This window comes from Electrona antarctica (assembly GCF_951216825.1).
Source record: "Electrona antarctica genome assembly, chromosome: 16".
Taxonomy (NCBI): Eukaryota; Metazoa; Chordata; class Actinopteri; order Myctophiformes; family Myctophidae; genus Electrona; species Electrona antarctica.
The window spans coordinates 41,801,420-41,816,823 of NC_136797.1; the positions used below are offsets into that span (position 1 = coordinate 41,801,420).

General features: G+C 41.7%; 1 protein-coding gene across 3 annotated transcripts; it reads right to left on the minus strand.

Annotated features, from left to right (window-relative positions):
- Positions 1–1,076: 1,076 nt before the first annotated feature.
- On the minus strand, positions 1,077–13,887 carry LOC306939944 (UV excision repair protein RAD23 homolog B-like). Of its 3 annotated transcripts, none has more exons than XM_079524785.1 (9): positions 13,748–13,796; positions 13,362–13,436; positions 9,009–9,175; positions 8,223–8,278; positions 7,376–7,503; positions 5,460–5,604; positions 4,812–4,939; positions 2,971–3,147; positions 1,077–2,348 (listed from the first exon to the last, which is right to left on the minus strand). In XM_079524785.1, the coding sequence occupies exons 5-9, from the start codon at positions 7,478–7,480 to the stop codon at positions 2,235–2,237; spliced, it is 669 nt and encodes a 222-aa protein (XP_079380911.1). In that variant the 5' UTR covers positions 7,481–7,503; positions 8,223–8,278; positions 9,009–9,175; positions 13,362–13,436; positions 13,748–13,796; the 3' UTR covers positions 1,077–2,234. The 3 variants fall into 3 exon arrangements, with proteins under 3 accessions (XP_079380911.1, XP_079380912.1, XP_079380910.1); XM_079524786.1 differs by lacking the exon at positions 13,748–13,796 and adding an exon at positions 13,576–13,652; XM_079524784.1 differs by lacking the exon at positions 13,362–13,436 and having other exon boundaries at positions 13,748–13,887.
- Between the last annotated feature and the right edge of the window lie 1,517 nt (positions 13,888–15,404).

Below are 15,404 nucleotides of genomic sequence, written 5' to 3' on the forward strand. Positions count from 1 at the left end.
ACCCCTGGTCTAGTCTATACCACCAAGATGGCCACCAGGGGAAAGCGGGTGGCCTTTCTGATAGTAATTTCTCCCCATTATGTTCCATTGTGTTTCAAGATGTTATTAAACATTTTAAATTCAAAAGTTAATATATCCTGCATTTTTTTGGTGAGCGGGGAAAATAGAACCTTTTTTTTTTTTTAGGTAAACAGGGAACAGAACCATTTTTAGTTGAGTGGGAACATAGAACCCTGGGAACATAGAACCCAAACCTTTTTTGGGTACGCGGGGAACATGGGTACCACCCATTTAAGGTCTGTAACAAAAAACAAAATCGACTGCAATAGCATATATTCAGTCATTTTGATTTAGCTGTTAATCTTATCTACAGTGTGAATAAATTAAAAAAGCATCTAAGGCCTCATTCATTATAACCTCACCACTTTGTGCCAGTTAGTTACTCATTTGATTTGTCATCTATGCTGCCCTCTTGTGGTCTACAATGTATACAGCACATAAGGTTCTGCTCCCCATCTTGATACACATCATTCTAGGAACACAATTATTACTTAGAGCACGAAAGTACTGCGATCGGCCGGGTATGTATGCCGGTGTCCTTCAACAGCCAATAAGGGACCACCATTCTTGGTGACGTTACTAAGGTACGTTTCAAGGATGACCAATATCAGAGCAGCAGTCGTACCAGCAGTGGTGAGCACACCTCATGGGGAGCTCTGCTTGGCCTACTTGTGTGCAAGGCACAAGTTGGCTTTTCTAGTTGCATTCTGGTACGAGTATGAATTCACATTATCATGAGTCTCCTCCCCAGGGACGGATTAACCCCCGCCTGGGCCCCTGGGCCGATCATCTTTTGTTTTGGCTTGTACGATTTCCCCATTTTTTTATTCTAATTCAGTTGATGTAACTTAAGTTTGATATTGGTAATAAAGTGTACACTTTGTGATACTTTAGATGTTAGTTTGTTACTCCTTTCTAGTGTCTTTAGACTACATCATGACAATGTTTTAAATGAATGCAAGTTAACTCAATTCTCATGACATACTTCAAACTCCTTCAAATAAGAGTCAAGAAAGTCATGGCATAGATTAGAACTTTATGTACAGCATATCGCATAGAAGCAAACAAGTTTTTGTATATTTTAATTCTGTAAAAATGACAGGAGGGATGGTATGTCACAGGGCCTACATGTATATAGATGTTTCAGGATTATAGACTTTATTACATAAGCCACAATGATGCCCGTCTTCTTACAAAGCTGTTGTCCACAAGACACACTTTGATTATTTGCATGCAGTCAGATATTGTAATTTTACTAGAAAATATATAAAACAAAACATTTACCATAACATGTTCATCATCATTTAGAAATCTTTAGTAATCAAAAACTGCTGCTATAACATCTAGGAATCGCAGTAACTGCAAAGTGAAAATAGAAAATAAACGAGAACATAACAGGTGTAGGAAAATGTCACCTTCCTACAATAATGGTCCAAGTCATTTTTTCCCCCCCAAGTTTTTCAGAATACACGGCTGTCTGTTAACTACACGTAACATAAGAGAATTAAAAGGTTTAAGCCAATTTGCATTGCATTTGTGACTTTGGCCTGACTACGGCCACATTTTAAAGATTAAGCGATTTCTTGTTCCACCTTGAAAAGATGTAAAGGTCACATTGCCTTGTGTGACTTAACAAAATAGGTCACTCTTGGCATAGGCCATTATACTACTGGGGTTCAGCATGATCCTTTCAATAAGGATATATAGTCAATTTTATTAGAGGTGGCCAGCATCATGAAGAGATGATTTAGGCATGAGAAATATATAAATTTCATTTAAAAAAAAGAAAAAGACTGAGGCCATTGATTTAGGAAGGTGACGAAAACCTCCCTAATCCTGGAGTCAACTACCTTTCATCATCCTATTTGGTAGATGCTGTTTTGTTTATCTTTTCCTAGGATCATTTTGGTTTCATAGTAGCCATCAATACAGATACATTGTGAGATTTACTTAAATGTTTTCAATTTTTAACTGATCAGAACCAACAGTTCCTGTACTGTACATGTACATTTTAACCACTGTAACCATAAAACATGGTTAAGTTCTTGTAAATATGTCTCTACATAAAAGAAATTAACAAAAATGTAGAAGGCCTGTAATTGTTTGTGCATCCAATGTGATCAATCCAAAAGCAGAGGTTGGAAATAAAAACAGTCTAAATAACTACGGCTGTATTAATCATCGTCAAAGTTCTGTTGTAAGAGGAAGTTTGCTGCCAAGTTCTCGTTCTTCTCACAGGCAAAGTAGGCTTGTATAACAAGTCCCTCTGGAAATCCTAGAGCTTTTAGCTGGAATGACAAAGACAGAGGTTAGAAGTAAGATAGTAACCAAGAAGAAGCAGATTGACTGTACATTTGGGCCTTCTCTTAATCAACTGACAGTAGAGCACACTCAGCTTGGCACTGATTTCATCAGTCATTTTATTAGGTGAACTACTTCTTTAAATATATCATGTCTGTGTTATGTCTGTGTATTTAGTCATATCTGCCCCATGGAATGTTTGATCACAAAGCCTAAAAGGCAAACAGAAATGTAATTTTGATATACATAGTTTAAATGTTTAAAAACTATTAAATTGCTAATCGCAATTATTTGTATGATAATTCATCCTAAATGTATACTGTACCAAAATACAGAAATCACTGTAATTACAGTGTGGTACATTTTAAGTGTTCTAGCAAGCGCATTCTTTTCTGTGTGTGTACCGTCTTGTGTATTACTAAATAAATGTTTAAGTACAATGTTAACTTTGTGTTTAGCTCCCACACTGCGCTGTCGTGCGCGGAATCTACAAACCGATCTACAAACTCGCATTGTGAGCTTGTATATCGGGCCATTTCCGGTGTGCAAGAAACATTGTGCGACGGAGTAGAACTAAAACAATGTCAAAGCAGGTGGTATGGTCCTCACCCTTTCAATGGCCTCTTTCTCCTGGGGAGTTACTTGGATGTAGTTCATAGGGTTTCCACTGGCGGCATCACCTGTTCCACCTGCACCAACCCTGCTGCTGCTGCTGCTGTCCTGTACCCCCTCTGGGTTGGGCTCATTCAGCATCTGGATGAATTGTTCCTGATGGTTGCTGATCTCCTACAGGAGGAGACGTCACCAGTGTTGCCATTTTGCCTATTACAAGCGACTTTCGGCATGTTTTTCTGTAAAGCCGCTCCTAATGTTGTTTAAACCAGTTTGTTTTCTCAAACATTTTCATGTCAAGGACATGGAATCCCAAATTAATATACATTTGTTGACAGCTGGTGGTTGAAATGTAAATTTCACTTTGTAGATTTAGTAAAATAAAATATCCCTTTGAAGAGCTGTAAGTGGAAGAGGTATCCACATCTGGCACCAAGCCAACCAAGTCAATTCAAAATCAGCTCTTGCCTCAACCAATTCAAAGTAATCTTCCTCTGTGTACAACACATCATCGTTTTGTTTTTTGAGATTGTTTTCCCACAGAAAACAGAATGTTCTACGTAAAAAACGTAAGATACTACGGAACCCATAAAAATGTACTAAGCACATAGTTTGGCATCTCAGCAGACAGCAAAGCCCAAGTAATGATCACAAACTGCTGCTGCAGAAAGAGAGATGGCACTGCAAGACCTTGCTTTTCGTGATCAGCTAAAAGGTTAACAAACGTTAGCATTCAAGAACCTATATGCACTGAGCCATAGGAAAGAAACATCGTGTGCTGCTAAATGTCATCTACATTCCTGCTGCAGTAACACAATTTGTAATTTAAGACAGACAGACTTGTCATGATGCTTTCGCCGGGTTGACATTACCGGTAACTCCCACTACTTCATTGTGACTGTGTGAGACGAATGCTACTCTAAAACAGGGGTTCTCAACGTTTTTGGCCGGGGACCCCCGGAAATGCTTTGGCAATGTCTCGGGACCCCCGCCCCGCCCCCTCCCGACCCCCAATATCAATTGACTGCTACAATAACCTTAAACCATTTTGGGCGGGAACCCCTTTTGGTGTTTTAAGTTATAATTTAGCTATTTAAAAATAGCAGATCTACAAGCTCATAGCGCGCCACCGAGTGGCGCGCTACGAGCTTGTAGGTCTGCTATTTTTGAAAAATCGTGAAAAAAAGAAAAAAACAAATCTTTTTTTTTTTGAAAATAATTTGGGGACCCCCTAAAATAATTTGGCGACCCCCCGAGGGGTCGCGACCCACGGGTTGAGAACCCCTGCTCTAAAATAATCCACTGTAACATCTAAAAGCGTATTATGATAAGATTACAAGTGTAGTTTACTTAAGAATGTTTCCACAAACAGTCGCATTCATCTTTTATTTTCTCATCAGAAGGTATTCTTTAGTATGACGTGCCGTGGTCACCTCATCTACACAGGCAAGGAGTGAGCTTTCTGACGGCGATAACACGTGGAAAACTGTCCTGATGTGGAGTGTCGGTCATTGCGATGCGACATAGCCTGAACCAATCAAATAACCAATAAATAGTAGTAGTAATAGTAATCACTTGTGACGCAATGACATGCACCGAGTGTGCGCCGATGTGCAACGGGACATATCAGACCGCTGCTAGTTTTATCTAAAATGATAACCGAAAATAGCCCATCTACAAGCTACCCAACACGTTGCGCTGCGACGTGTTGTGAGCTTGTAGATAGGCTGTTTTCGATGGGCAACATGCTTTATAGAAGACATGCATGGGCTTCCATGGAATGCGAATGACTGAAATCAGCCGTGGCGACTGAGAACTTGAATCCATGGTGTTGGTACCTGCAAGAGCTCTGGGTTCTCTCGGCCTATCTCCTGCAGCAGGGCTGGAAGCAGGCTGGCGTTCTGTTGGATGAGCTGCCTCATGGTGTGGAACTGGGGCTGGCTGGCCAGGTAGCTCAGGGGGTTGCCTGGAGAACAGCAGGGTCATCATCAATCAATGAGCCTGTACATTATATTTATATATATATATATGCATCGATTAACCACTTATGCCCCATTTTATACTTCATAACACGTCGTGTTAAGTGTAACATTGCATGAATTGAGAGTATCAGAGTTCTCAAATTCTGCACAAACCCAGGCCAAACCTGGAAACTACATTTCTATTAATCCATTGAGACCTGGAACGCATCCATGTCACGTTAGCGTTTAACCACATTAACCATTAACCCATTTTGGGGCGGGAACCCGTTTTGGTGTTTTAAACATTGTTATAATTTAGCTATTGAAAAATAGCAGATCTACAAGCTCATAGCGCGCCACCGAGTGGCGCGCTATGAACTTGTAGGTCTGCTATTTTTGAAAAATCGTTAAAATGTGCCTCAAATCTTTCCGAAAATTGTCATGATTTAGAAAACTTATTTTTTTTAAATTTCGACGTCAGGCCTGAATGGGTTAAATTGATTATTTTTAATGTGTTGCAATCACCTCCACTGTCACCCTGTGAGGAGCCGGTTGTGGAGGGAAGACTCAGACCAGCTGTGGAAATGGCTGCCGTTCCTCCTACTGGGGGAGGGGCCACTGTGTCGGCCCCTCCCCCTCCTGTGCTGCGTTCCTCCCTGGCTGGGATGCCCTGGACAACAATTAACAGGTTGAATGCCTGCAGTGTACGGTGGTCTAATAGCCTAGACTGCTTAAAGGGGCATTCCACTCATTTTCAACATTTTACTATGTCATTAATATACCTTAGAGCCGTTGTGTGGAAATAATAAAAAGGTACCCCCATTCTGTGTTTCCTAGAACTAGAGGTCTGAAAAAAATCATTAACATGGTGAAACGCATCTTGATGATGTCATCAAGATGTGTTTCACCATGTTAATGATTTTTTTCATAATTACAGTTCTAGGAAACACAGAATGGGGGGACTTTTTATTATTTCCACACAACAGCTCTAAGGTATATTAATGACATAGTAAAATGTTGAAAATGGGTGGTTTTCCCCTTTAAGCATAACTTTACCTTTGAACAGCCAGACTGTTGAGTTGCTCGTCATGAAAATCCACTTTAAAAACGGTGTAATCGCTTGTTGTAGTGTTGAAAAATATTCCAAGGTGCCGATCACAACAACAGACCGGACGGGCACTGCTATGCAACTTTCCCCATTGTAAACAGGGACTCAATTTCCCCATGACCGTTGGCCGGCGCGACCAACCTTTTTGCGATGACGTTATCAAAACATGTCTCATATCCCTTTCTGTCCGGTGGTATGACTTAGCACCGATTAAAAACGTGGATTAAACAATGAAAACATAACCCGGGCAACTCTCGAATCGCAGCGAAGTGTTCTACAATGAATTCACTCGGGCAAATCGTGAATAGTACGGTAGTCAAAAATATATTGTTCGTAATAGATAGATTTATAAGGCCAATAACCCACTTTCTCAGGTAGGTTTTTTTCTTTCATATTATTGACAAATCAATAAGATTTCCCCCCCCTTTGACTAAATTGATTAGTCTCATTAACCACTTAACCCCGTGTTATCTTTCATTGTACAATGGTGGAGTACAACAAAAGTGAAAATAGCCAATCCGAATCAGCAAGCTCACGTGTCGCAGATAGGTAGTGATTGGTATAAATAATCATTGGGACAGTCATTCATCGTCTCACAGAGGGTTAAGCAGGGGTTCTCAAACCGTGGGTCGCGACCCCTCGGGGGGTCGCCAAATTATTTTCCAAAAATAGCAGACCTACAAGCTCGTAGCGCGCTACTCGGTGGCGCGCTATGAGCTTGTAGATCTGCTATTTTTCAATAGCTAAATTATAACAATGCTTAAAACACCAAAAGGGGTTCCCGCCCAAAATGGTTTAAGGTTATTGTAGCAGTCAATTTATATTGGGGGTCGGGAGGGGGCAGGGCGGGGGTCCCGAGACATTGCCAAAGCATTTCTGGGGGTCCCCGGCCAAAAACGTTGAGAACCCCTGGGTTAAAGCACCACCTTTGCCACTTGAACACAACACACATTGAGGTGTAGAGCAGTATGTGTCGCACATGGGCTTTATTTCACGCACGTTTGCGTGCGACTGTTCTCGGCAGACCAGGCCACACAGCCGGACATCTGGTCATCCTATATATATATATATATATATATATATATATATATATATATATATATATATATATATATACATACATACACACACACACGTGCATGCACTTCAATGCGCTTATGCTTGCGTATTTGTTACACATTAGCTGTAGTGTAGCATGGGTATACAGGTGTAGTGCAGTATGACGACGAGTTCACATCAGATGGAGTGCAGTACGAGTACACAGCAGCCACTTGATGTAGTGTAGTGCAGCATGTCGAGTACACGTCCGATACGTTGGTGTGGTCGTTCCTACCGAGAGCAGATACTCCACAGCTCTGTCTGGGTTGTTGTAGCTGGCTCTGAGAGCCGCCACCACCTGCTCCCTCTCGTAACCCATCAGCATCATCTCCACCACCATGGATTCATATGACTGGCCCGTCACTGAGAAGTGAACACACACACGTTTGTATTAATATAATTAGGCTTGTGAGGACATAAATATTTTGGCATGACTGTCGGTTTTATGAATGCTTTCCTTTTCATTGTTGTGCCCTCTTTAAGCCTAACCATAAAGCCGTAAATGGCCATTCTACACGCTCACAACAGCACAACTAATTATAAATCAGGTATATTACTCATTTCTGTGCAAAGCATATGGTTGATTTAATGTTTTACCTGTAATGATTTATATTGTAAACTGTTCTTGGACTGCAGAGAAAACAAAGTGTCGGAAAAGTAGTTTCCCCACATTTGACCATTGAGGGGCCTCGAACACCGTTAAAAGTGTCGCTGACAGCAACTTGATTTATCTTTTTATTCCCCCCCGTTTTGTTTTGCTGCTGCAAACAACACCAGTGCCCTTGGAGAACAATAAAGTTTGTATTCATTACGGTCACACAAACAATGTCAAATGCTCAAATTTCACAGGCAGACAAGAGGAGGAGATGGTGGCCGCACTGGCCGGCGGGTAGAGAAGAATGACGTGACATGACTACTACTCAATTTCAGCCTCATTAAAACCCTCTGTTCGATATAAACAATACAGACACAGTTCAAAACAAGAAAGCTTGCACTCGGTAGAGTGCGTGTCTCTGCCAACAATGTAACCGAATTATAATCTATATGACATTTTCTTGTTGGGACAGTTAGTAAGGTCTTACCAAGAGCTGAAAGTGCTTCATCGATTAAATCAGGATTAGTCCCCTCTTCAGTGGTGCTGCAGGAGAGCAATGAACATGTAATAATGAATACAAATAATGATTTGTATGTACAAATTATATAACCGAGACAACGGATTTAACCACGTTATGTTTTCAATTCATTTTATCCGGCTATAGCGTTAGTACACAACATTAAGCATCATAATATAGTGGGTGTCCTGACAGACCTGATCTTAGAATGAAAGTGCCAGGATGACAGAAGGAGAATGAAAATAGTGCTTAAACCATTTTGGGCGGGAACCCCTTTTGGTGTTTTAAACATTATGTTATAATTTAGCTATTGAAAAATAGCAGATCTACAAGCTCATAGCGCGCCACCGAGTGGCGCGCTATGAACTTGTAGGTCTGCTATTTTTGAAAAATCGTTAAAATGTGCCTCAAATCTTTCAGAAAATTGTCATGATTTAGAAAACGTATTTTTTTTTAATTTCGACGTCAGGCCTGAATGGGTTAAACAATTGAAGTGATAATGGTTTAATTTAGTGTTTGTGGTAACGTGTCGTGTGTTATACCTTCCACGCCCATATATAGACAAGTTACCAAACCTCTTGTAGATTTCATTAACTCAACAGGGCGTCTTTGTTTTGTGAACGTCATCGTTAGAACATTTTCAAAACCTCACACATTTAAAAAAAAAATCCAAAGACTTGAAAATGCTCAAAAGATATTTTCGCTCTTTGTTATATGACCAAGTGTCTAGGGCCTAAGTAGCCAAGAGAGATATACCCTGTAGCTGTACACGGTGCAGCAGTTGTGGGTGGACTGTCCTCCGTCTTGTCGTCTTTAGGTGCATCTTCTGGTGGGGTGTCATTGCCCGACGCCGACACACCTGGAGCTGCTGGGGATGATGTAGTGACAGAGCCTGAGTGTGCAGCTGATGGGGCTGGTTTAGGCTGCAAAGAAGAAAAAGAGTGCCTTTAGGACTGTGCGAAAAAAAGACTAACTCAAATGTCATTACATTGCATAGTGATACCATCATTGTTTTAGCATCATGTTAACACGTTCCCTCCCATTACCCTAGGCGGGATCATGAGGCGCGAAAAAACAAAAAAAAGAGGAGCCGCCTGGCCAACCAGGAATCGCCCAGAGGGGATTATCAGTGCAAGCTTGGATTAATGTTTTATAAACACCCAAACATTGTACTATTTTGAAAAAAAAATAAAAATGTACAGAAAGTGTTAAAATTATGTTTTTATGTGGCCACCCCAACCAGTTCATTAAGTATACCTGGTTTACACCTTAGCACCAAAGGCTTTCAGCTTTCAGGAAGAAACCAAAAATACACAGGAATACATATTTGAATAATTCTAATCTATAGTCTATTAGAGTAATGTTAACTCCATAGACACATACAAAACAGAAAGAGTACAAAAAGCACGGCACTCCATCTTTAAAAAAAGAATGTATGCATTAATCATTAAACAATGAATGTAATCCACATTATACTGAACAGAGGCGGATCATTACCTGTCCTGGTTGTAATCTAGATGAGTTTAAGTGCAAACACTTGACCCTGGGGTTAAAGTCCCACGTGTTGGCAGAGTATAAAATGATCTTACACAATACCACACTCCTGATGAATTCAGTAAAAAGCATAAAATTACACCCTGACCTGGAGTTCATGCCTTCATAAGTTTTCCATTACGTTATTCTATTAAGTCTTTAACCCATTAAGACCTGAGGCCGAACAGTTTTCAGAAAAATGACAAACCTTTTCAAGTCAAGGACCCCCAAAAACTATATGCATTTGGCCACGGACCCTCATCTTAAAATGTTTGTTTCAGGGACCCCCAGAAGCAAATATTTGAGTTAAAAATAAATTGCTTTAAAAAAATACATAATTCAAAAGATCTGCATACATTTTCATGATTTTTTCTATTTCATATTGTGGCATTTAGTGATGCGCTATGAGCTTGTATATCTGTTATTGAATAGCCAATATAAAATAATGGTTAAAGTGGTTAAAATCTAAAGTGACAAAGATACTTTCCCGGTCTTACTGGGTTAAATGGCTTTAAGGTCAAAGCGGTCAGCTTTTTGAGGCAGTCACAGACTTGTCTTTCCACAGACACAATTACATTTGTCCTTTATTGTAAAATGACATGATATTGTCCTGGTGTTCATCCTCTTTTTTTTCTCTCCCCATCACTAGTGCCAACCCCTTATTTCTGGTGTGGTGGGGGTGTAGACAACCACGTTTCTCCTCCTATAGTGTACAAATCGACGTCATGGCGCCCGGGCCAAACCAAAGGTACCGTGGAGGAATAAAACCCCATTGTCCATGGTTGTGGGCAGTAACCAATATTTAAAGTTCCATTTCATTTTAGAACAACCCAATGTGCTACACAGCTACAGCATCAAGAAAACCTTTTCACAATGTATGCTGACTGCCCACCCAGGCTAAACAACTATTTCCCTACTGGCATTTGGCACAGGAAGAGAGACTAATAATTGTGTTTAAATATCTCAATATCTGGCTAAATAACTTTACCCAAAAACATAATTCCGCACCCTTCACATACAGTATCACTCAAATGTGTCACAAACTGTGACCCATCCTGCATACAGGCTAGAGGCTAGGGGGTGCATACTTAGTTTAGACTAGTCATTGGTTAGACATGGGTGAAGGTTAGGTTTAGGTGTGCTGCCCCGTGGGAGGTTAGGTTTAGGGTGAGGGTTTGAGATAGGTTACATGAAAATATGCACAAAACTATTCTTCTGCTTGTCAGAGTTATGACCATGGTCATAGCTGTGACATGTACAGGAGGAGCACAAACAGCTAAGACATTTAAGTGAGAGGCAGGGAGGTTTCTAAAGCGAAATTACATTTGCCATATTTATTTTCAAACGCTGCAATAGACTCACAAAAGCCAAATAGACCAGGGGTTCTCAACGTTTTTGGCCGGGGACCCCCGGAAATGCTTTGGCAATGTCTCGGGACCCCCGCCCCGCCCCCTCCCGACCCCCAATATAAATTGACTGCTACAATAACCTTAAACCATTTTGGGCGGGAACCCCTTTTGGTGTTTTAAGCATTGTTATAATTTAGCTATTGAAAAATAGCAGACCTACAAGCTCATAGCGCGCCACCAAGTGGCGCGCTACGAGCTTGTAGGTCTGCTATTTTTCAAAAATAGCAGACCTACAAGTGGCGCGCTACGAGCTTGTAGGTCTGCTATTTTAGACAGACAGACAGACAGACAGACAGACAGACAGACAGTGGCCCCCAAAATAGCAGACCTACAAGCTCGTAGCGCGGCACTTACGAGCTTGTAGATCTGCTATTTTAGACAGACAGACAGACAGTGGCCCCCAAATAGCAGACGAGTGCCGCGCTACGCGCTTGTAGGTCTGCTATTTTAGACAGACAGACAGACAGACAGACAGACAAGACAGATTGTTAGACAGACAGACAGACAGACAGACAGACAGTGGCCCCCAAAAATAGCAGACCTACAAGCTCGTAGCGCGGCACTCGGTGCCGCGCTACGAGCTTGTAGATCTGCTATTTTAGACAGACAGACAGTGGCCCCCAAAATAGCAGACCTACAAGCTCATAGCGCGGCACTCGGTGCCGCGCTACGCGCTTGTAGATCTGCTATTTTAGACAGACAGACATGTCTGTCTTAGAATGTATGCCAGTGCTTCTCAATTCGGGGTCCGGTGACCCCCAGGGGCCCTTGGGGGTTGTCCAGGGGGTCCCCAGTAAACGTAGGTAATGCAACATCACAATGGTTTGAACACGACTAGACAGCAGCGAAGTCTGTTTTCACGTTTAAAGTGACATTTATAAAAGCTAACTGAGCATAAATGCTTAGAATGTATGCCAGTGCTTCTCAATTTGGGGTCCGGTGACCCCCAGGGGCCATTGGGGGTTGTCCAGGGGGTCCCCAGTAAATGTAGGTAATGCAACATCACAATGGTTTGAACACGACTAGACAGCAGCGCAGTCTGTTTTCACGTTTAAAGTGACATTTATAAAAGCTAACTGAGCACAAATGCTTAGAATGTATGCCAGTGCTCCTCAATTCGGGGTCCGGTGACCCCCAGGGGCCCTTGGGGGTTGTCCAGGGGGTCACCAGTAAAAGTAGTTTAATGCGGCATCACAGTGGTTTGAAGCACACGACCAGACAGCAGCACGCAACAGTCTGTTTTCACGTTTAAAATGACATTTATAAAAGCTGACTGAATACAAATGTTTAGAATGTATACCAGTGCTTCTCAATTCAGCACCAAAAGGTGGGTCTGATTATTTACAAACACACAACTTGTGTGTTTGTAAATGAATCAATCAAGTGACTCGCTGAGTGTCTGACCGAGTGTCTGTCTGTCAGTCGGAATGACCTTTGACCTGACCTGTGGGGACCGTGTCTGCTCTCTGGGGAAATAAAGAACGGAGGTGACATCATGCAGTGTTGTGTTTTTGGCAGCAAACTCATTTCAGTCCCTTGAATAGTTTTAATTTAGTCACATTTTAGTCACCTGGAATGTGAGTGTTTTAGGCAATTTATTTAACCTTTATTTAACCAGTAAAAACCACATTGAGACTGAAGTCTCTTTTACAAGTGTGAACTGGCGAAGACAAGAGGCAAAACAAGTGACACAGCTCTGCCAGTAACAAAACAATACACAACAACAAAAAAACATGACAGACATACAATGCTCATAAATACAGTACCCACTACTAAGAAGCTCAAAGGGAGAACAGGAACGTTTAGTAACGCGACCAATAAGGACTAATAAATAAAAAACTAAGCATTGCTTAGTAGACTAAAAAGCAAGCAGACATTTGCTGTATGTATGCCTCTGTGTGTGTGAAGGGGGGTAACAACGGTCATTCAGTAAAATATACAGTACAGGAGGTTTCCTTCAATAAGGTTATATAAAATACTGGAGGCACTGTAGAGCATGGAAACAATTAAAAACAAAATAAAACTGAGGAAAAGAGCAATGGCTGTCTGCTGACCACTCTGTGTCACCAGTTCAGCCTGCAATATACAACAGAGCAATTAGACACCGAGCACCCATCATAAGTACTCATTATAATATAAACATATACTGGCAAGCCTATCTTCCTACCTCCTAGGCCCAAGGCACTTATACCCAGCAGGCAGGATTCAGGCTAGCCAGGTCTGGATCCGGTCTGACATTGTTCTACCATGAAATACAGAAACAATATTAATTCCCCATCATAATAAATATGTGTATTAAAAGTATGACATAAGGTGGTTGCATGCCAAAGGGCTACCTTTCGCATGCCACCATAATCCACATTGAAGTGTGAGACTCATACCTGTGTTCTGTTAAATAGTGTGTGTGGACACTGGGTCCAAGTGTAGTCTGCTCTGTACAGCCTAGCCCCACAACAGCACCAACAGTTTCTAGAACAGCACCAACAGTTTCTACAACTCTAAATCATACTAAATGCAACAGACTACAATGTGTAAGCCTTTGTTGTAACATACCTTGGTCAATTGATTTACACGGACGCGACGGGTGCTGCTGGGCACTGACGCTACATGCACACGACAGAACGAGAACAAACGTGAGCTTCATTGATCTCACGGGAGTTTTAACATAGAGGCTCTGTCAAGCTACCGCTCTGCTCTGCTCTGGGCAGGCGGCTCCCAGATCCTAATGTCCCACCCGTCACATAAATATCACTCTGCTCTGCTCTGGGCAGGCAGCTCCCAGGTCCTAATGTCCCACCTGTCACATAAATATACCCTCAATCCTTGGCTCAGAGTATTCCACGGTGGCTCAGTGGTTCTGGCAGTTGCCTTTGGTGTGAGAGGACGCTGGTTCGAGACAAGTCAAGATTCGTGACCTCGGAATGAGGATTGAGGATAAATCAAAAATAAATCACTCTTTACCTTTTAGCCAACAAGTCAAACGTCAAGACAAGGACTAAGGACTAAGGATCAATCCAAATACATCACTCTTTACCTTTTAGACAACTAGGACTAAGGATAAATAAAAATAAATCACACTTTACCTTTTGGTCAAGTAAATGTACTATTGGAATGTATTTTGGCGGACGTAATCCAAGATAATCCACTCTGTCAACTTGTAACAGTCAGCAGTGCCAGTTGGTGCCACAGGGTGGTGCACTGCTCCCTTTTGTTTTGCTTTGTGTAGAAGATCTGACGTCAATTCCACCTCTTGCTATAGATAGACATGACATGACATGATGTGTGTCAAACAATTGTCACACATGGATGGATGATTAGCCGTGCTTATTTATTTAATTCCGGGGGGAATGAATGAATGACTAACCCTGTAAAACCCGGATTAATTTCTACTTGCAAAAAAACGATTTCAACCTTACTACTACTTTTTACTACTAGGACTTATCAGAGGAAATCATGTAAAATAAATTATATATATATTTTTTGCACATTTATAATAATTATTAAAATAATAATAATAAATTAATAATTTACATTTGGGGGACATCTTTCACAATAATAAGGATAAATCCAAATAAATCACACTTTACCTTTTAGTCAAAGGACTGAGATAAATCAAAAATAAATCACATTTTACCTTTTAGTCAACAAGTCAAAAGTCAAGACAAGGACTAAGGACTAAGGATAAATCAATCCCGGCCCCTCCATAGGGCCGGGCCGGGCCGGGGGTCCGCCGGGGGTCTGCGGAGGAGGTCCGCCGGGGGTCCGCGGAGGGGGTCCGCGGGGGTCCCCGGCCCTATCTCGGCCGTCCCTTGTCCGTTTCGGACGGGGGGAATCTCGTTCGAACCGGGCCGCCGTCCCGGACGCGCTCCCGGGGCTCTCGCGGTGGCAATAGTTGGAAATGACACGTCCACCAAGGGGAAACCTTGACCAGGCTATGGTGAGTATGCCAGTATGGCCACTATATGCGTGTACTATGTTGGCAGCAGTGCTCTGTTCACGTTTGTTTATTATATTAGTGCTGTCTGCCGTGATACCTGGCTTAATATGGTCAATACTTTGGCGCCCCCCCCCCCCCCCCCCCACCTCTTGCTATAGACAGACATGACTTGACTTGACATGACATGATGTGTGTCAAACAATTGTCACACATGGATGGATGATTATATGCACTGTTTTATTGGTTTTATTCTTTTAATTGTTTTTTTTTCTA